Source organism: Tauraco erythrolophus, chromosome 14 (genome assembly GCF_009769465.1).
Source record: "Tauraco erythrolophus isolate bTauEry1 chromosome 14, bTauEry1.pri, whole genome shotgun sequence".
Classification (NCBI taxonomy): Eukaryota; Metazoa; Chordata; class Aves; order Musophagiformes; family Musophagidae; genus Tauraco; species Tauraco erythrolophus.
This window is the reverse complement of record NC_141478.1, coordinates 22,930,512-22,951,866: the sequence shown is the minus strand read 5'-3', so window position 1 is coordinate 22,951,866 and position 21,355 is coordinate 22,930,512. Positions and strand designations below refer to the sequence as shown.

The following is a 21,355-nucleotide window of genomic DNA, read 5'->3' as shown; positions in this document are numbered from 1 at the left end:
TGGTTCTGAGCTCCTCTGGCAGACAATGTTTGGGTGATGTGTGTCCGTTATGTTGTTCCTCAAGCTGGCAGACAACTGGAGCTGCTGCTGTGAAACAGTGGGGCCCGAGAGCTTGTGGCTGTGGCTTAAAATAAGCGAAAGTCTTCTCATCGAGGAGGCCACACAGTGCTCAAGTGCCTGGTGTTTTCTGCTTTGCTTCTTGGCTTCCCTCCAAAAGCGGACCTCATTATTTTCCCTCTCCCAAGTGACCATGTTGGATCTACTTGAGTTAATTCTTTTCCAACCGGAAGGTTTTACAGGTGTTAAGATTTTAGTTGGGCCAGCTTAGAAGATGGGATGATGTGTCTGTCCTTGAATTCCACCTTCTGACAACAGTTTTAAGGACAGCTTCAACAGTTTTTCGAGATGTGCTTCTAGCACCTTGGAGCTTCTAGTCCACCTTGGAGCTAGGAGAGCAGAGTACGGAGTCAAAGCCCTCCCCAGGTACCCTGTGGCCTTCACAGGATGGGGGTTTTTGGTGGTTTTTTTAAATCCTGACACCAGGGAGAGAGTACTCAGGTCCCCACAATCAGCCCTGTGCCTGTAGGAGCCGTTGTGTCACATGGCTCTTTCCCAGCATGAGGAGCAGGAAGCCTGGAAAGGGATCCTTGTTCAGTGAAGTTGTGCTAATTCCCCAGATGCGTTTGCATCCAAAATCCACCTTGTTCCAAGCAGAACAGCTTCAGGTTGGCTGTTCTCATCTTCTTCTCCAATACTCCATCCTCAGAGCTCAGTCGCAGCGGGTCTGGGATGAAGAGAGATGAGAGAACCTATTTCTGTACTTTGCTGGCCTGAAACCTGTTGGTCCTCCACCTTTCAGAGACACCAGCAGGAAGAGGGAATTACCTTCCTTCTCCTTTTTTTTTTCCTTTTACCTCCACGTGACATGAAAGCTGCCGGATGAGTTAATGTTGGAGCCTCCCCTTCGAAGTCTTGTTTGGAATATTCAAGGCTGTGGTGGAGGTAGTGGCGTGGGGCAGCACGGTGCTCTGGGAAGCCAGGCTCTAGTTGTTGCTGGAGCTCAGGGGTGCCACGGGGTGCCCACCGACATCTCCTGCATTCTTTCTCCAGGTGAAATCGCTGTGGTGGTTTTAAATGTCTGCGTGAGCAGACGTACACACCAGCATCCTGTTGGCAGGTTCAGTGTTTGGTTTTGTACAAATGCAGAGAATAAAACTAGCTGTGGGACTCAGATGGGAGGTGGAGCAGAAGTGGGGCTTCCCTCTTTGCTCGAGAAGTCTTTGAATTGATTTTCGTTGTGGGGTGTTACTAGAACCCACTACTTTTATCAGGAGAGCCAGAGGTAGCACTGGCAGCCCAGACAGTTCTCTCGCAGCGTGATGCTCGGTGCCGAAACACAGACCTTGGTTTGCAGCAACTCATTCAGAAAATTGGGAATAAATGTCTAGACTTTGGGCAGGGCGGGAGGGCTCTGGAGAGCTGAGCGAGATTCATCGAGCAATAAAAGACTGTTGGGTAGGTCACGGAGGGTGAAGACTTGTTGGATATCCTCAGCTTCTGTGAATCCACGTGGCTCAGGTGAACTTAGTGGAGCTGGGACAGCTCATGGCTCTGGGGTCTGGCCCTCGGTCCGACTTTGAGCCTAGTGCCGTGGGAAGGCCTCCTTGGAGTTAAGTGAGACGCGTGCCTCCAGTGCATGTGTCGGCTTTGAGAGGCTTTAAGTGATGGAGCTCACGTGTGAGCAGAACTGACGCTGCTGCTTTTTCCCCCTGTTCCAACAGAGGAGATGGCCACGTACCTCCGTTACGTTCGGCGGTTAGACTTCTTCGAGAGACCGGACTACGATTATTTACGAACCATCTTCACAGAGCTGTTCGAGAAGAAAGGCTACACCTTTGACTACGCCTACGACTGGGTCGGCAGGCCAATCGTAAGTTGTCCTTGCAAAATGCAGCGCTTTGCCTTCCAGGTGCTGCTTCCCCACCACCTGGCCCTTTGCTCCTGATAATCCCAGTTAATGCCAGTGAGCTCCAGATCAAATGTTTCACTTCTGTTCTCTAGCTAACGTGGGCTCAACGTAGCGAGATGTCCTGACGTTGTGTTCAGGGGGTTCTTGCAGTGCCTTGAACTTCCCCTAAGGGTCAGAAGGCTCCTTCCCACCTCTTGGGGCTTGCCCTGGTGGGGCATTCAAACCTGATTTTCCCATTTGTGGCAGTGAACATGACTAGACTTAATTTCCTCCAGTCTAGCATGGGATTTGAGACCAATGTCTAAAGACATCCATCTTGAAGCAGGACAGCGTGCTTCCTCCCTCAGCACTGAATGATGGAAGACCTCTATAACGGTTGAGTTCTCATCAAGAAGGGCAGGAGATCTAGGCAGGGCTCTGGTGGATGCTCAGTGAGCAAACAGCAAACAAGTTCTGAGCTCGGAAGACATTAGGATTTACCCTGTTCCGGAGGCTGAACCAGCTCTTCATAGCACACGGCAAGGAAATGTGGGATTAACCAAGCTCCATTTAGCAGTTCCATGACACCAGATGGACCACAACTGTGATCTCATGTCACTTCTGTTGTCAAAAGCCGTTGATACTCAAGAAGACCTTGGCCAAAAGATGTGTCGTGGGGAAACGGGATAGAAAAGTCTAAAGCTCTTCTGCTCACTGCCTGTCCGTGGTGCAGCCTGTCGCTTGCGTTCTGCGTCGTTCCGCTGATAGTCCTCGTGCCAACGGCCACTCACCGCACCCGGCAACGGCAAAGGCACCTCTAAATTAATTGTCTCTGGTGCCAAGGCCAAAGCCTCCAGTGCTACACTTGGCACCGTTGCCAGCGATTTGCTGTCCTGATTGTACTTAGTGTCACCAGTGTTTGCTGTCCCCAAACCAGTTCGTCTTCTTAAGAAATCATTCCCTTGCGAATCATGATTTTTCTCCTCATTTTTGCTTAATTACGAAGGCGATTGATAAAAAAGCTCCTTGTAAGACGAGCGTGCGATTGCTGACAACTGCGGTGGTTGCCATGGAGATTCTGGTGTGGTGAGCAGGGATGATGACTTTGGTGAGAATAGAGCAGATGAAGCTTTAATTTTAACACATCCTGTTTCTACGCGAGCGTGGTTTTTAAAAGCAGCAAGACAATGAGATGAGGAAAACAAGTCTGTGTATTTTCAGTGGAATTAATCCTACGTGAGACACATCGGGTGTGATCTGACCCCGCTCCAGACACTTCCCTAAATCTTTTTAATCTGGTTTTATACAAGACATTTGGTGCTGGTGTCCAGCAAGCCGTCAAATCCCGGGGATTTTATAGCCCTGGCTGTAATTTTTCTTGGTTAGTCAGTCCCTTTGGGCAGCGTTTTGATGTTTTCTCGAGTTCTCCTACCCAGTAGGAGCCAACCCGACACGTCAGGTTTGTGCATGCATCTTCAGCCATCTTCAGCATTGGCTTCATCCTCACGGACGCTTTGTTTTCCAGCCTACTCCAGTGGGATCTGTTCACGTGGATTCCGGGACGTCTGCAGTAACAAGAGACAGCCACGTCCATCGGGATCGGCCGTCGCAACAGGCCCTTCGCAATCAGGTGCGTTGCTCCCAACCGCGTCGGCTGCGCCGCGTCGTTCGGCACCGCTCTGAATTCCTCTTGGGCCAGAGGGGCAGAAGCCACTAGAGGTGGCTGGGGCTGACTCTTGCCTTGGTCACTGCAAACACGATTCTTGCTTAATTTAGAGATTGTGGTTTGAGCAGAATTTTGTCAAAGCAACAGATTGCCGAAATACTGTATTGACCAGTGGAATTCCTCAGGATTGTGAACCAAGTGGGGTACAATTTGGAATGGGTCGTTTTTCCGTAGTTTGTGGGTAAGCTGTTTGACTCAGCTATCCAGCCTGGTCAGACTATCTGACCTACCTGGCCAGCAATGTTCTTTTGGGTCCTTTTTACTCGTAGCACATGGACTGTGGAGTAGACCAAGAGTTGTGCCAATGGCAGCCTGCCCCGAGGTGCTCTCTTCCCATGGACCGTGCGGCCGGGATAAGGGTGTGCGTGTCCTGTGTACGTGCAATATGTCCTTCTCAGGGTGTCCACTTCACGGCATGAGTGTTGCAGAGCACAAAGGACTGCCAGGGAAGGGTCCCTGGGGGAGGCTGGGCGTCATGGTCCAGATGAACTGCCAGTTTCTTGATTTGAATTTCCCCATTTTTCCCATATTTTGTTGATGTTGAGAGTTTGGATTTTCTGTATTAACAGAACTGATCAGAAGTTCAGTAGATGTCCAACTGCCAGCTCCTCTAGAGCTGATGGTGCTCTTACTTCCCAGTGAGTGGTTCTGGGCTCGCTCTGCTCCTCTAACCGCCGTGGGCCATTCTGGCGCCTCGTCTGCCATCTCTGCTCCGGCAAGCTGGGGTTCGTGGGTGCAGAATCGAGTGTGAGGTGTAATAACCTGCCTGGGCTCAGCTTTCCTTGCTCCACGCAGCTGGGCTCGGAGTGGTAGAGCTGCTCATGTAGACTAGAACACACCTCAAGCCATCAGCTACCATCAGGATGAATCCCCCTCCTTAGCAGTGCCGCTTGTAGGAAGCTGGATTGTTGGAAGCACGTGTGCAGCACTGTATTTGTGCATGCTGGTTAGGACTGGTTTGTAAGTGCTAGTAAAACAATCTGCTTTAATATATTGCCCGATTAATGCATTAACCCCCCTTTTTGGGGCGGCGGTCTCCAGCTGTCCACTTTGACCACACCATGTACGTACAAGGCGTCGTGTTTCCTTTAACAGACAGTGATGCTGGCTTCATTTTCAAGCATGTTAGTTCACAAATCACAGCAAGCAGCCCAAAGAAGTCTGTCCCGTTCCTAAAATATTACGCAGGCAGCCTTCATCCTTGTTCTGAGCCTCTCAGATAGTCTTGACGCTGCATTGCGTGGCAGCTTTTGTCTTTTTTTTTTGATTTTTTTTAAACCTGACCGTTACTTAGGATGCTGAATAATTTAATGTTCCTGATACGTAGGGAAAATCAGTATCTTCTCACCAAAGCACGAACAACTGGATGAGGGGATTGAATGTACCCTCAGTAAATTTGCGGACGACACCAAGCTGGGAGGCTGTGTCGATCTGCTCGAGGGTAGGGAGGCCCTTCAGAGGGATTTGAACAGACTGGATCGTTGGGCTGAGGCCAATGGCATGAGCTTTAATAAGGCCAAGTGCAGAGTCCTTCACTTGGGGTATAAAAACCCCAAGCATCGCTATAGGCTCGGGGAGGAGTGGCTGGAGAGCTGCCTGGCGGAAAAGGACCTGGGGGTGTTGGTTGACTACCGGCTTGATATGAGCCAGCAGTGTGCCCAGGTGGCCAAAAAGGCCAATGGGATACTGGCATGTATCAAGAACAGTGTGACCAGCAGGAGCAGGGAAGTGATCCTGCCCCTGTACTCGGCACTGGTGAGGCCGCACCTGGAATATTGTGCCCAGTTTTGGGCCCCTCGCTTTGAGAGAGATATTGAGCTCCTGGAGCGAGTCCAAAGAAGGGCGACTAAACTGGTCAAGGGGCTGGAAAATAAAACTTATGAGGAGCGGCTGAGGCAGTTGGGGCTGTTTAGCCTGGAGAAGAGGAGGCTGAGGGGAGACCTGATTACGGCCTATAAATACTTGAGAAAAGATGGTGGGGAGGTGGGGGAAGGGCTCTTTACATTAGTGATGGGTGATAGAACAAGAGGAAATGGACATAAGCTTAGTCAGGGGAGATTCAGGTTGGATGTTAGGAAGTATTTCTTCTCTGAAAGGGTTGTCAGCCACTGGAATAAGCTGCCCAGGGAAGTGGTTGAGTCCCCATCCCTGGATGTGTTTAAGAATAGGGTGGATGATCTACTTGAGGATATGGTTTAATGGGGATTAGGGATGGTTGGACTCGATGATCTCTAAGGTCTTTTCCAACCTAGAAATCTATGAATCTATGAAATCTAAACTTTCTTCCAAGGGGAGTTCCTTTCAAGTGTTGAGCAAATGATTTCTCGAAAGGGAAAAGTGGAAAAAACGAACGTCTGGAGCAGTGAATTGGAGGTGTGGGTCTGGGTCAAGTGACTCCAGATGTAACTGCCGTGGTTTTGTTCCCGGGTATCACAACTGCAGATTCTCTTTTCTAATATTTGGTTTCCCAGTAAAGATGCCAACGAGAGTGCGATCTCCTTTTTGTAGCCTTTTCCTCGAGGAAATGCAGATACTTACTGTCCATCAGAGATGGGTGAGCCCTGCCCCCTCTGCCTCGAGGTGCCAGTCTTGTCTTGCAGTTTGGCAGCGGGTAGGAAGGCGAGGAGTGTTGCCAGGAACTGGATGCTCTCAGATTTCCCGGGCGGCGCTTCCTCAGTGTCACTGCTCCGGCTGCGTTTTGGGCGGCTCAGCTCAAACCTACTTCAGAACCAGTTTATCACTTACTTGGCTGTAGAGCTAAAAGAGGAGAACATGGCTCTTGCAGCTTCTAGAGCCTTCCCTAGAAAGTGCTTCCAGGCTCCTAGGCAGAAGGGTGCTTCTCCTGACACTGGTGTAGTGTGGAACGACTTCCTTGCCAGAGCTAGCCATGCCACCTGATGGCATAGTGCTTTGGAAGAAGCAGCACTCAAGAGCTGCCTTCCACTAGCTTTTCTTCACTGAGAGGGTGGTGAGGCACTGGAACAGGTTGCCCAGAGAAGCTGTGGCTGCCCCATCCCTGGAAGTGTTCAAGGCCAGGTTGGATGGGGCTTTGGGCAACCTAGTGTAGTGGAGGGTGTCCCTGCCCATGGCAGGGGGGTTGGAACTGGATGGTCTTTGAGGTCCCTTCCAACCCAAACCATTCTAGGATTCTATGATTTTAAAACTTGCATTTCAGTTCTCCAGTTGTTCATTCTCTTGTGACGTGCAGCCATTAAAAAAAATATTCCAAGGGAAGTGCTTCTCCTTTGAAAGTCACTAAGTATAAAAAGGGTAAGCAGCATCTCAGGCTGATGGGAAGAACATGGAATAAGAACATTTAATAGGACAAGCCTAGACAAAACCCACCTCTAGGGAAACACTACCGAAGAACTGGGTTTGGTGACTGCTTGGAAGGAGGAGCAGCGCTGTGGGCCACTCCGGGAGGAAATCAGAGGTCATGTGCAAAGGGAACGAGAGCAAATGTTTTACACAATGCCGGGTTTCATTCTGCATCCCTTTGCATCGCTTCCCTTCTCACTGAGTGACAGTTTACTGGTTGGTGGTGAAGTTTATTCAAAGTTTCTGGAGCCTTCTCTGTGTGGAGCTGCTTGCAGGTTTTTTTTCTTTTTTCCTTTTCTTTTTTTCTTTTTTTTTACAGTGGCACTGAGCCCTGTGGCTTCACTGTTGCTCAGACCAGGGCTCGAGGGAGTAACACAAAGTAGTGCTGGGGAGAGGCAGGGCCTGGGCACCTCTTTTTGGTTCACCACTTCAGCTCCACTGGTCTTTATTCAGCCTCTTGTTTGCTGGCTGGGTCCATGGTGTCTCTGTCCAGCATCCCTCCTGCCAGGTGTGCTGGGGGGACTCTGCTCCTCTGCCCTCTCTTCTCTCAAATTTGTGCTTCAGCTTTGAATCTTTTGCTTAAATTTTTATACTGCGTTTGGGGAGACACCTTTGAAATGTATCCCATCAATCACTTCATCCTTGACTATGTCCTCTGCTGTTGACCTGAGGCCAACACGGATCTACCTGTGCGTCCTACGCTTCCTGGCCTTAGGAGGCGTCCTTCCAGCTGATCCGTTGGGTTTAGGTGCGCTGAGATCTTCCTGGGTATTAGGTGAACGCTGGATGTGTTGTTATCAAAGTCGGGTGACCTGTGAGGAGCTTCACATGCAAGTGCAAAGTGGTTCTTCTAATAAAACAAATAAAATTCTAGTGATTTAATTGTCTAAAGCTTGCATCCGTTGGGGATAAGGAGGAAACCATTAGCGAAGGTGTCTTATCTACTTTTCTGCAGAAAACCAAAGCCACCAACCCCCTCTCTCCAGTCACGCAGGTGTGGTGGATGTTTCCTTCTGCACCGTACAGGTGAATCAGTGTGTGGAACTGGCTTTTGGTGAAATAAAGCGTGGCTTTGTTTTACGTTGCAAATTTGAGTTTAAAAGTACGTATTTTAGGGAGGACGAGCTTGCGTATCCGGTCTCGCTGCCGTGCCGAGTGCTCTGGTGTGTGTGACCTGCCCGATGTGATTAAACGTACTGACAGCGTGTTTGTTTCTGTGCTGAAAGCCGTGGAAACGAAGCCGTGTAAAGAAGCAGCTTCCTGAGTAGATCCAAGCTTTCTCTCTGTTCAGCAGCTGGAGGAGAAGACATCCACTCCTGCAGTGGATGGCTGCAGGCGCCGCTGAAGTAAAGCACGAGGTGCTCTGGGTAAAGAGCAACTTTAGCCCAGCTGAAAGTTTAAATGCCTTGCTTTTTGCAAAGAAACTAACTCACTAACAAACGCCCTTTTGTTTCTTCCCCTCGTTCACCTTTCGCCCTCTCTTCTCTCTCTCTCGTGCCTCTGAACTCGTGAGCAGGCGTCATCGGATCGCCGAGGGGAGTGGGAGATCCAGCCAAGCCGGCAGACGAATACCTCGTACCTGACATCTCACCTGGCTGCAGATCGGCACGGAGGATCAGTACAGGTACCTCTTCCTCCTGATGCATGCGGCCTCGACGCCAGAATTTGCGCTAAATCCCCTGAATCCTCCTCAAATTGCAGCAACCACGTGGTCAGGAGAGCGATTTCACAGGCTGGTTTGGTCCTGTCCTGTACGTGATGCTCAAGCCGTGGTTTTGTGGGACCCGAGCTGGGATGTCAGCATCGATGCTGACACCGTGTCAACGAAGCTTTTTCTCTGAGAGCTGTTTTGAACTCGGAGTTGTCCAACGGAGCGCAGAGAGGAGCGTGTGTTAGGAGGGCTGGTGTACAAGGCACCCCTCTGTCCCCATCTTGGGCGTGCCCTTAGGTAGGGTGAAGCAGCTGAAATAGGGTTTGTTGCACATAAACCCCACAAATGTTAGGAAAGTAGATGAGCCGTTCCAGTTCAGGCTTGATGGGCGAGGTCCTGGACGAATTCCTGCTTCCTGATGGAAATCCAGGGGTGTCAGACTGGAGAAATGCACAGGGATGGCTGGTGTGAGGCCGTAAAGCATCTTCTCCCTCCGGACGGAGGGGAGACAGGCTGAACCGTCACTGCCGTTGCAGGGTGTGGTGACCCCCTTCCCTTGCTCCTGGCACATTTGTGTTTTAGGTTGGGATCCAGTGGCAGACCAGGGTGTGGTGACCCCCTTCCCTTGCTCCCGGCACATTTGCGTTTTAGGTTTGGATCCAATGGCAGACCAGCACAAGTGGAAGGGCACGGTGGCTGCCAGTCGGATCTCTGGGCGCTGTGGAAGGCGGATGAGCAGAGGAAGTGTGACAGTGCCAGAGGGCATTAAAGGTGGCACTACAGCAAGGTTTTAGATTTGTGAAAAGACCATTTCTGTTTACGAAGCCATGCCTGCCTCTGGCAGAGCTGAGCTGAGGAGACGGGAGGTGCAGGGTGTCCCTAAGTGAAATGCAGATTAGGTTTAAATTTTTTGCTTATTCCTGATACTTGGTTGGATTCAGTGATGTTTTGGCTTGATTAGCCATGTTTCATTGGAAGATATTTTCTTGAGTAGCAGAGAAATGGAAAGGTAAGGAGGAACTACGGTGTGTATAGCTTTGATCTCAGGCATGAGCAGACAGTATACTGGAGAAGTGTTCAAGGCCAGGCTGGAGGGGGCTTTGAGCAGCCTGATCTAGTGAAAGATGTCCGTGCCCATGGCAGGGGGTTGGACTAGGTGATCTCTAGAGGTCCTTTCCACCCCAAACCATTCTGTGATGCTGTGAGTTCAGCTCTCAGTAAGTACAGAGTAGGTGGTTTTATTTGTATTTTTTTACGTAAGGATGGTAGTTTCCATGTGCAAAGGCAGCGTGAGCTGTGTCTCCCCACCAGCAGAGTAGCTACGACAACAAGGCAGTCCCGGTCTGAAGGTAACTGCCTACCTGAGCAGCTTACAATCACAGAATCCCAGAATGTCAGGGATGGGAAGGGACCTCAAAGGATCATCTAGTCCAATCCCCCTGCCGGAGCAGGACCACCTAGATCAGATCACACAAGAACACATCCAGGCGGGTTTTGAACATCTCCAGAGAAGGAGACTCCACAGCCTCTCTGGGCAGCCTGTTCCAGTGTTCTGTTCCCCTTACTGGGAAGAAGTTCTTCCTCATGTTTAAGCAGAACCTCCTGTGTTCCAGCTTAGATCCATTTCCCCTTGTCCTGTCATTGGATGCCACTGAGAAGAGCCTGGCTCCATCCTCATGACAGTCACCCTTTCCATATTTATAAACATTAATGAGGTCCCCCCTCAGTCACCTCTTCTCACAAGCCTGGATGTGCCACCATAAGCATTAAAATTCTGCTTATCTGCAGCCAAGAACAGGAAATCTTCTGCTGTGCATCACTGCTGGGCTGCAGGTGCTTAAATTGTGTCTCCACAGATGCCCCAGCTCATGCTGAACCCTTGGAGGTCAATAGCTTCGAGCAGCCGTTTCCTTTAAGGCAACGATTGAATTTGCCACATCAAAATCTACTTAGGGATATGGTTTAGTGGGGATTAGGGACGGTTGGACTCGATGATCTCTAAGGTCTTTTCCAACCTAGAAATCTATGAATCTATGAATCTATGAAAATGAAGCGGCAGCACGTAAAAAAAAGAGGAGGAAAATCAAAGCCTTTTGTAAAACGAAATTTATTAAGTAGCTGAAGAAAGTGTGGGAAGATCACCGGGAATAGCACGATTAAGTGCTGAAATTTTGCAAAGTTGTGTGGGAAGCGTTAGGGGTCTGGAGAACATGGGTAGGCCCACAGCGTAACGAGTCTGGGAAGGGGGATGTGAAGAGAACCCCAGAGGCTGTCATTTGAGGAGAGCTCTGAAAACCACGTGAGTTGAGTCCTGACCTGTCTTGGCAGAGACTGGCCACGGAACTTGATCTGCAGAAACAGCAGCTGCTGCTACAACTTAAGTGTTCGAAACAATCATGGAAGATGCACTTAACAGTGAGGGGACATCTGCTTCAATGGCTTCCTTCCCTTCATCTCTGGTGGTTAGGTCATCCAGAGCCACCAGGAACACTGGGTAGCACTTTGACCCACCATGGGAGGTACCTTCTTTTACCTTGTGGAAAGGTGAAGAGGTGGAGCGGGAGGGGAACCATGCATCGTTGCAGCTCTGGGCCCAGGAGCAGCTCCAGGCGTTCACAGCTACGCGCAGGCGCCTGTCCTAACTTCCAGATGGAGCGCGGAAGGGTCATCCGAACTTCGGTCCCATACAGGCTTCTTTGGCAGTTGTGGCAACTGAGGAATTATCCAGAAAATAATGTGTTGTCCTGGCAAACGCAGAGCTGCTGGCACGTGGGGATCTGGACAGTCATCCCTGTAATAGAAACGCTGAAGTAAGCCATGATGTCAGCTGTGAAGCAAAAAGAGACGAGAGACTGTACCAATATTCAAAAAGGAAATTCTGGAGGCACAGGAGCGAGCTGTCCCTGTGTGCCGGAAGTCGAGCCGCCGGGGTAGAAAACCAGCTTGGATGACAAAGGAGATTTGGGAACATCTCAAAAGAAAAAGGGATGTCTATAAGTCTTGGAAGAATGGGCAGGCATCCAGGAATCAATACAGGGAGGAAGTTAGGACATGTAGGGAGATAATCAGGGGGGCAAAAGCCCAACTGGAACTTAGACTAGCCAGCTCCGTAAGGGACAACAAAAAGTCTTTCTATAAATATATTAATAACAAAAGGAGGGCTAAAGATCACCTCCAGCCCCTACTGGACTCAGGGGGTACGTTAGTCACTAGGGATGAGGACAAGGCTGAGGTCCTTAATGCCTTCTTTGCCTCAGTCTTTAATAATAAGGTTAGTAGTTCCCAGGTGAGCTGGCCTTCGGTGTCTGAGAGCAGGGAGGGAGAGCAAATCGAAGCTCCTGTGATCCCAGAGGAACAGGTCAAGGATCTGCTCCTCCGGCTGGATGCCCACAAGTCTACGGGGCCTGATGGTATCCACCCGAGAGTCCTGAGAGAGCTGGCGGATGTCATTGCCAAACCCCTGTCCATTATCTTTGGGCAGCCTTGGCTCACTGGGGAAGTTCCGCTGGACTGGAGGCTGGCGGGTGTTACCCCCATTTACAAAAAAGGGCGGAAGGAGGATCCGGGGAACTACAGGCCTGTCAGCCTGACCTCGGTGACGGGCAAAGTCATGGAACAGGTTATCTTGAGTGCTATTAATGAGCACATACAGGTTAACCGGGTGATCAGGCCCAGTCAACATGGGTTTATGAAAGGCAGGTCTTGCCAATCAAACCTGATCACCTTCTGTGACAGGGTGACCCACCTGGTTGACGAGGGAAGGGCTGTGGATGTAGTTTTCCTGGACCTCAGTAAAGCCTTTGATACAGTTTCTCATAGTGTTCTGGTTGAGAAACTGATAACTGCTGGCCTGGATAGGCACACCCTCCTTTGGGTTAAAAACTGGCTGGATGGCCGGGCCCAAAGAGTGGTGGTAAATGGGGCTAAATCCGGCTGGAGGCCGGTCACCAGTGGGGTTCCCCAGGGCTCAGTGCTGGGTCCAGTTCTGTTTAACATCTTTATCAATGACCTGGATGAGGGAATTGAATGTACCCTCAGTAAATTTGCAGACGACACCAAGCTGGGAGGCTGTGTCGATCTGCTCGAGGGCAGGGAGGCCCTTCAGAGGGATTTGAACAGACTGGATCGTTGGGCTGAGGCCAATGGCATGAGCTTTAATAAGGCCAAGGGCAGAGTCCTTCACTTGGGGTATAAAAACCCCAAGCATCGCTATAGGCTCGGGGAGGAGTGGCTGGAGAGCTGCCTGGCGGAGAAGGACCTGGGGGTCTTGGTTGACTACCGGCTTGATATGAGCCAGCAGTGTGCCCAGGTGGCCAAAAAGGCCAATGGGATACTGGCGTGTATCAAGAATAGTGTGACCAGCAGGAGCAGGGAGGTGATCCTGCCCCTGTACTCGGCACTGGTGAGGCTGCACCTGGAATATTGTGCCCAGTTTTGGGCCCCTCGCTTTAAGAGAGATATTGAGCTCCTGGAGCGGGTCCAAAGAAGGGCAACTAAACTGGTCAAGGGGCTGGAAAATAAAACTTATGAGGAGAGGCTGAGGCAGTTGGGGCTGTTTAGCCTGGAGAAGAGGAGGCTGAGGGGAGACCTGATTACGGCCTATAAATACTTGAGAAAAGATGGTTGGGAGGTGGGGGAAGGGCTCTTTACATTAGTGATGGGTGATAGAACAAGAGGAAATGGACATAAGCTTAGTCAGGGGAGGTTCAGGTTGGATGTTAGGAAGTATTTCTTCTCTGAAAGGGTTGTCAGCCACTGGAATAGGCTGCCCAGGGAGGTGGTTGAGTCCCCATCCCTGGATGTGTTTAAGAATAGGGTGGATGATCTACTTGAGGATATGGTTTAATGGGGATTAGGGATGGTTGGACTCGATGATCTCTAAGGTCTTTTCCAACCTAGAAATCTATGAATCTATGAAATCTATGAATAGCTTTGGGGTGAGGACGTTAATTCCAGAAGCTGGCTATGGAAGGAGGGAGACTCTGGTGGCTCTGGAGTGACTTCTTCCCATGGTACTGGCAGGCAACAGGACTGAGTCACTCACCTGTACAAGTGTCAGGAGAACACAGTCAATTTAATACAGTTTGTGTGTGTATACAGGGCTGTTAATTAGTCTTCTCGTTAGTGGCTGCTCCTTCCCAAAGTGGCACAGCCTCCCAGAGACCTGCACTGGGCACGGGAGTGTGAATTAGTGAACACAGATGCCATCTCCTGCCTTGCTAAGAGGGTGCGAAGAGGCAGGAGCAGATTTCCCATTCCTGCAGCACCCCTTGTCCAGGCGGGTGGGGACGAGCCATGTGCTTCGTTAACAGGATGTTCGTTTGTGTTGCAGGTGGTTAGCTCGACCAACGGGGAGCTGAATGTGGACGACCCGACGGGGGCACACTCCAACGCGCCGATAACAGCGCAGGCGGAGGTGGAGGTGGTGGAGGAAGCTAAGTACGTTTGCTTGACACGCAGGCTTTCCACTGGTGTGGTCATTGATCCTCCTCCCGGGAAGCGAGGGGGGATGTCTACCCGTGGGGAAGTACTCGATGCTCGTATCCCGTGCCCTTTTCCTTGCATATTGCTGCTTCCGTGCATGGTGCCTTCAGTGCTGCTGCTGCTGCTTCTTTTTTCCACTTGTCATGGCTGGAGAACACAACTGTTACTCAGAGCATGTATTAGACAGTAGCACAGATACCAAAATAACGTCGGGGATCCCGGTGAGCGGCCCCTGTTCCGAAAGGAGGACGCGCTGTGCTCTCGTGCTGAGGGCGTAGGAGTAGCTTGAGCACAGCTTAGTGAAGAGATGGTTGGTCTGAAAGTTAACACTTCGTTTCTGGCTGCAGGAAGCGGATGCCAGGTATCCCAAACGGTCCTAAAGTAAACTCTTGCAGGGACGGGCAGTTCTTTCGGTGAATTCTTTGGGTCCAGCCCAAGGGAAGCTGAGTGGGAGAAACCAGAAGCAGCCCTCTTGCTTGTGGGGAAGAGCGCGCTCCCTCTGAGCTGACCTCTCTTCTGTAGCTTGTGGTCAAGAGTGAGAACCGATGTACAAAGTTGCTGCTTTGACCATTTTGGCCTCCTTTGCACACGTGCTGCATCCGATACCATCATGTCACCTTTTGCATGATCCTCAACATGGGACTTTCTCCCTGCCTCTGAACTAGACCAGCACCCAAGCAGGTCCCGGTGTAATCTGGACACTCCCCGTGCAAGGGGTAGGGAGGCCCCAGGGCTGCTTTTGAACTGGTCGGTGCTGGGATGTTGCCCAACTGCCTGGTTACGACTTGACTTGATGACAGTGGTGTCGCTTGTCCCACGTTGTTTGTCTCAGCCTTGGTGGGGACTTCTGTTAAGAATGGCTTATGGGAAGGGGAAGAGAAAAACTGGCAGGCATGAGACAGGGTGTGTTGATGGGAAAGGTTCCCAGGTACGCGGCAGGCTGAAGCCAGGGCTGGTTGTCCTGAAGGTCTTCTGCTGCCTCTTCCTCTGTCCCTCGGGAACAGCTTCTGCGTGGTCTTGCTCACTGGTACCTGGCCTGGGTGTGATCCTGGCAGGAATGTGCCCAAGCAACAGATACACTTTCTCCTCCCAGCCAGAGGAGCGAGGCTTGGGTTTGGTACAGGCTCCTCATAAAGTGGGGTGGGGTGGGGGAGATCTTGAGGTGCAACTTGCAGAGTGGACAATATTCCTCTTAGATGTGGGTAGTGTGGCCTGGAGAGACCACTGGTTTGGCATCACAGGCTCTGTCTTGGTCAGATTGAAGTGGGTCCCCCCTGGGCACGTGGCTTGGGGTTGCTCCTAGGATGAGGCAAACTGCCACCCTAAACAGTCCTCGAGACGACAACCCAATGCAAGGAAGAGTCACCACCTTCAGCCTGTGTTTCTGCAGAGCCTCGTTCAGCGAGGCCGCGGTCCAGACCCCCACCCGTGTACAGGGGAGATGCCGAGACAGGTGAGCGCACGAGAGCCGCGCTGCCCAAGCCGTGCCTCGCAACGCACGGAACTGGTCTGGCTCTCTCCAGCCTTTGTTTGTCTGGTCCCAGATTGGTTTTGGAGGTGCTGGGAAACATAAGCTGCTTTGCACTGACAGGTTTGGAGGCTCTCGTAGTTCCCAAGCGTAGTCCGCTTCGTTCTTCTGGCCACAGAGAGGGCTGGCTTCATCTTTCTTTGCGTCTGCGATCAGAAATCCCCTCGGTTGTATGAGAAGGGCAGAGGACTTTTGGTCTCTTCTCAGCTGTAAAACGGGCCAGAAAGAGCTAGAAGGAGCTGGAGCTCTGTGTTTTGAGACAAGATGTGGTAGTGGAAAGGTCTTTCCCTGGCACTCCCGGCAGGCAGAGGAGCTGCACACATGCTTCTGCTTTGGGGTGTGCTGGAGATAAGGTCCGGATCCCAGCTGTGGGTTTCACTGAAGGGCAAGGTCCCAGGTGTAGATCCATCATCTGGCCCTTCTGCTGCTGGAGCTGCAGGGGACAAGATTCCTCTCCTGGTGGCCCTGAGCCCCATGCGGATCCCAGCCCCAGCTAAGAACCTCATGGAGCCAGTGTCTTCGTGGAAAACAGGGGGTGTTTGTCAGAGACCTCGAGACCCTGGAGAACGTGGCGGTTGTCAGTGGTGCCACGGCAAGGGCAGAGGTGGTCCGAGGGCTGGGGGCGGGCGGCGGGCAGGCATGGTGTGTGTCTGCCAGCCTGCACGGCATGTTTGCATGGCTGCAGTGACATGCTTTCATCCCACCTCTGTGAACTAATTGCTCTTTCTTCCTTTCTGTGTTTTTTCTCTACACTCTCTGTAGCTGCCTGAAAATGCTCAACTTGTGGTGAGTCCCTCTCTCCAGTCCACATGCAAGGGGGAGCGGACCAGACTAGACTGGGGTTGGCAAAACCAAACCCACCAAACCCTAAAAAGGCACAAAGTCAAAGCCAACCCAGAGCTGGTTTGATTTCAGGACTGTGCCGAGGACCACATGCAGTGCTGGGGAGGGCGTGGATTACGGCCGCATGAGGCCGAGCAATTTGGCTGATCTCTGAGCAGATGGATGCAAAAGATGGATTTTAATCCTTTCCTATTCGGCTTACCACCTCCCTCAAACCGTTATGTCCATGAGCAGATGATGTCTAATGGAGTTGGGCAGAGTCGGGACCAGGCTTGCCGAGCATCTTGCAGGAGTTCCTCAGGCGGGTGGTTACGAGGGGAAAACCCTGCGCTGGGTATCGAGGGGAGGGGGCCGGTTGCTTCCTCGGAGAGTTTCCTCTGAAAAAGCACGGGCCAGGGCCTGCATCGTTAGAGAGAATGGAAAAACACGGCCAAGGAGTCCTCATTAGTGACAGATCACCAAGGAGAGCCCCTGCTTGGTAGAGGGTGGGTGGGAGATGGCTCCTGTCCAAAAACCCTGCAGTTGCCAGCCAAGGGTGCCGGTGAACCAGCTTCTCCAGGAGAGAAGGGGTGGAGGGGTTGAGATTAGCATGGGTCCAAGCCCAGCTCAGGCACGCCTACAGTTTTATCAGGGTTTTGAAGCTGCAGCTGTAGGGTCCTGCTCCCAAGGTGTCCCACGGAGGTGTTCCCTCCCTCCCTCCCTTGCCCCTCGGGGAAACCACGTGCCCAGTGAGCGCAGGACCAAGCAGAGACTGAGATGAGGAGTTTGTAGGTGCCAGGGAGGGCTGACGGGTGGGAGTTACTACGGAACGAGGTGACAAAGCCCGTGTGCGGCAAGGAATGTCCTTGTTGGATGGGAGACTGACCGCCTCTGCCCTGCTCTCCATAGGCATTGCCTCCAATACCTCTGGCATCTCTGGCTTCTCTGTATGTCGTAGTCTGGGGCTGTTCTCTTGGGCATTGTCTGCATGCAGAGAGATCACGTTCTGTAATTGTCAGCCTGCCTTATTCTTTTGTTTTGGTGTTTTGCCTCTGCCTGTCTGAACTGCCAGGACTTCCTTTCCTGAACCCTTCCCTGGATCTTTTGAGCAACAGCCTAAAAAGACAGTCACAAGAAAAAAACAGCCAGAAGTCAGTCAGCTCCCTTCACTCGGTGCCCGAGGAAACGAGTGCTGCTCAGCCCTCTTCTTCCCTTACCCACTGCATGTGAAATCATAACTCGTGCATTTTCCATCCTCTCTCCCCATAACATTCCCCCCCTAACTCACCATCGCCCAAGTCACGACGGAAGGTGGCTGCTGTGGGAGAGAAATACTGCGACAGGTTAAAGCAGGAAGAGGGTGGCAGATGGCCGAGGGCAATAAAATGCAAGACCGAGGGCGGGGTGGGGGAGGGGGGGCTAAAAAAGGTGCCAGCTGGGTGCAGGAGCTTGGGTTGGGTGGTGCTTCAGAGCGCACGCCGCAAACGTCAGGCTAGATGGGTAGTGATGGAGTCATCACAGGTCACTCTGAGCCCATGTTCCTGCAAGGACCAGTGCTTTGCGTTTTCTCTCAGCTCACCTCCCAACTGGGCCTGTTTAGGAACCTAACGACCAAATTGTGGACGTTCAGCTTCCCCTGGCCCTTAGTCCGTGCAGGCCGGAGGAACGTGTGGTGGGAGGTGGCCCTCCTCTTGCTGTGGCTGTTGGAGCTCTCCATGTTGTAGGGGGTTTCGGTCTCCCTGGCTGGCAGGCTTGGCTCATGGCGGGAGGTGGTGGTCACCCATCGCTTTTTGCACCCCGCAGTAAGGCTCGTGCATCCGGGGGCAAGCACCTTCTGGGGCGCGAGTGAGAACGAGTCTTGGATTCCTCCAGCTCTGAGAGGGAGAGAAGCGTAATGCTGGTATTTCAGGGCCGCGAAGGACCCAACGGAAAATAATTTGGAGAAGTTGTTCCAGTGTTTCTGAATGCTTTTTGTCTGGCTGTTGGTAAAAGATGCTTGTAGGAAAAAATGGTCTTTGCATACTTACGTCTGCTCTTGCTGCTTAGCCAGGCATCCCTTCCACCAGCCTGAAAAAGTAGTCTTTCGGCACCGCCCGGCCTTCTCCAGAGGCGGCAGGAGGAGGACACGTAGTTCAGGAGCGGAACTCGCACAGAACGCACACCTTTCTTCTGTGCAGAGGATGCCTGACCGTGGGCTGAGGATAGCAAAGCAGATACACCATAACCGCCAAGGAATTCTGTAGGAAGCCAGCAGGACTAGAAAACCCGGGCGGCTGCTTCCAGTGTATCCCACTGCTCTTCACAGTTCAGCTGCGATGGGCGTTTTTCTCCCCACCTCAGCCTCCCCTCTCCATCCTTCTTGCTCCCCCTAATCCCCCGGCGCTGCGCATCTCCCTCGCATCGGATGGGGGAAGAAGCAGGGGTTCTGCATTCCGGCACTGAATGGTTTATCCGAGGTGGAAGCTCTGGTTATTGTGAAAGGTTCAGTAAAGAAACCTGGTCCCTGAGCCCAGATCTCTTTGGAGCTTGTCTTTTTAGTGAACGGTGGTGAAATCCCTGTATCTGGTAGCTGGGAAGAGCAGCCAGGGCTCGCCATCCCAGTCCGCTTCCTCTGGGATTCGGACAGCGGGAGCAGAGCATCTGGATCCTTGTTTTACTGCTTTCCCAGATAGCTCCTTGTGTTCCTGCCCTAGTTGAGCCTGGTGAGGGAGACAGCCCGGCTCCCCACACTCAGGGACTGCACCCTGCTGTCGCCCACAACCTTTGGGCAGCAGGACCCCCCCAGCGGGTGGCTACTTGCCATCGCTGGTCTACCAGTCCCGGGCTGGTGGTGTCAACCATCCACCCGCACCTGCCAACCGCCCCGTGGGACGGCAGGTCTGCCCGGGCCTCGGGCTGGGTGCGCAGAGGTGCTGTTGCATGCGGCTGAGTGGAGGGAAGTCCGGGGTGGTGGGGGACCTTCCCGGGGTGCCAGGGGACCTTCCCGGGGTGCCGGGCGCGGGGCTGACTTGTCTTGTCCTTTGTGCTCCAGGTGCTGCTGCTTCTTTAAGAGGAAACGGAAGAAGACGGCTCAGCGTCACAAGTGACCGGTGCCTCCTGGGCCTTGCAGGAACCACCGCGCCTGCAGCTCCTGCCCTGTCTCACTGGAAGGGGCTTCTCTTTAGGGGGGAGGAGGAGGAGGCATAGGAGGAAGAGAGGAAGAAAAGGAAAAAAAAAAAAAAAAAGTGACATTTTAAACCAAAAAGAGAAGAAAACGTTCCAAAACAAACCACTCTGGGGTGGATCTGCTGAACGGTCTCCCTCGTTCACTCCAAGCCTGAAGCTCCTTTTGGGACCAGGACTGTGGCTGGCTCAGGTCTTGGTCGCCCTGGGAGGGGGGCTGGCTGGCTGACCCTCCTTCCCGGTGTTTACGGCGAAGGCATCGTTCCCGCAAACCTGAGGACCGTGCTTAGCTCCTGCTCACTTCCCTCCCCTCCCTCCCCTGCGCTCTCCGCTCCTCCGTCCTCCTCCCTCCTTAATTAGGCGAAGGAATTCGAAGGAATCCGGTAGGCTCCACCGGCTGTGGCGAGGGCAGGAGGATGCGGCGCGGGCAGGAGGGTTGCACGGGAGAAGGGAGAGGAGACAGGTTCCCTTTTGGGCTCCTTGGGAACAGTTACACTGTAACGTGCAAGCTGTGAGAAATTTGCAATCTACTGTTCCAGTTCCAGTTAGGGTTTGGTTTTTTTTTTTTTTCCCCGGCTCCCTCGACACCTCCCTCCTGACGGTAACAGAGCAATGTGGATTGTTTTAAAGAAGCTGACGTCGTTGCACTTTTAATTATTTTTAGCATTTGCAGATGCACATTGTATCTGTGGATCTCTGCGTGGCCGCGCGGCGCCGGCGCAGCCAGACATTCAGCTGGGAAGACGGTGGGGTGCGAAGAAACGCCCTCGAGTGGGGATGTCGACGACATCCGCACGGCCCTCGTGCCAGTCCGGGGTTCCCGACGCCCGCCGCGGGCCACGCGCTGAGGAAAGCATACTTGAATTCTCAATCACCCTTTCTAGCTGCCAGTGAATGTCCCTACCATGGTTTCCTACACCGTGCCTGACCCTGCCGGCCCGGAGACGTGAGGCTGTAGCCTGGCGTTGACAGGAGGGAGCGGCGCCAGTGGGATTTGCGCTGGCTTGGGAGGTGGATCTGGATTAAGGTAACTGGGAGGCAGCTGGTTCCCGAAGCGTAGGCGTTTCTTGGTGTCGGCAGCCTTTTCAAATCCCTCTGGTAGGGTGGGATCTCAATCCGTTCTGGTAGGGAACGCGTACCTTCTGCAAGAAAACATCAGCAGGAGCAAAGCGTCCCTGGCAGGGGAGAGGACACTTCGCTGCCTTAACGCTGATTTCATCTCCAGATGGTCAGATAGGTTTGACTGGAATAGCCTTCACATCCCCCCTGCAAGCACGGGCCTAGACCTGGGCCGGCTCTGGAGCGCTGGGACACCATCCCACCCCGCAGGAGAAGCCACGGTTCTCACACACCGCTTTTGAGCCAAACCGATAGCCTAGCAAAGGGCTCGGGGCGCTTCGCGCACGTGTGAAAGTAAAAACAAAACAAATATCCTGCATCCTGCTGCAGCGTTTCGAAACTCGCAGGAGGCCGAGGCTGCCCGGGGGTTGCCGCCGAGGCGGCAGGGCTCTGGGAGAACTCGAGCGGCGTTCCGGGAGGTTGTCGGTAGGTTCCTTGTACTTTTGTCTTTCCACGTGTGACACCTGACCAGGCTGGGACTGTTCCCTGAGGGACTTTGCTTTTTATAAACTCGGGCCTGACTCACCCCAAAACTCCCGGAGAGCATGAAGGGAGGAAAGGGAGAGACCAGATCTCATTATCTTGTATTTTTTTAAC

General features: G+C 52.5%; 1 protein-coding gene across 3 annotated transcripts in view; it reads left to right on the top strand.

Annotated features, from left to right (window-relative positions):
• The window catches only part of CSNK1G1 (casein kinase 1 gamma 1), a 94,550-nt gene extending 74,086 nt beyond the window's left edge, over positions 1-20,464 (top strand). Inside the window, exons 9-14 of one of the 3 annotated variants that reach the window (XM_086620597.1) lie at positions 1,782-1,930; positions 3,474-3,578; positions 8,509-8,616; positions 13,976-14,082; positions 16,418-16,441; positions 19,509-20,464. In XM_086620597.1, the coding sequence (XP_086476723.1) occupies positions 1,782-1,930; positions 3,474-3,578; positions 8,509-8,616; positions 13,976-14,082; positions 16,418-16,441; positions 19,509-19,563 (548 nt within the window). In that variant the 3' untranslated portion in view covers positions 19,564-20,464. Of the gene's footprint in view, positions 1-1,781; positions 1,931-3,473; positions 3,579-8,505; positions 8,617-13,975; positions 14,083-16,417; positions 16,442-19,508 lie in introns of all 3 variants that reach the window. The other 2 variants (XM_086620596.1, XM_086620598.1) reach the window with 2 other exon arrangements.
• The last annotated feature ends 891 nt before the right edge of the window (positions 20,465-21,355 follow it).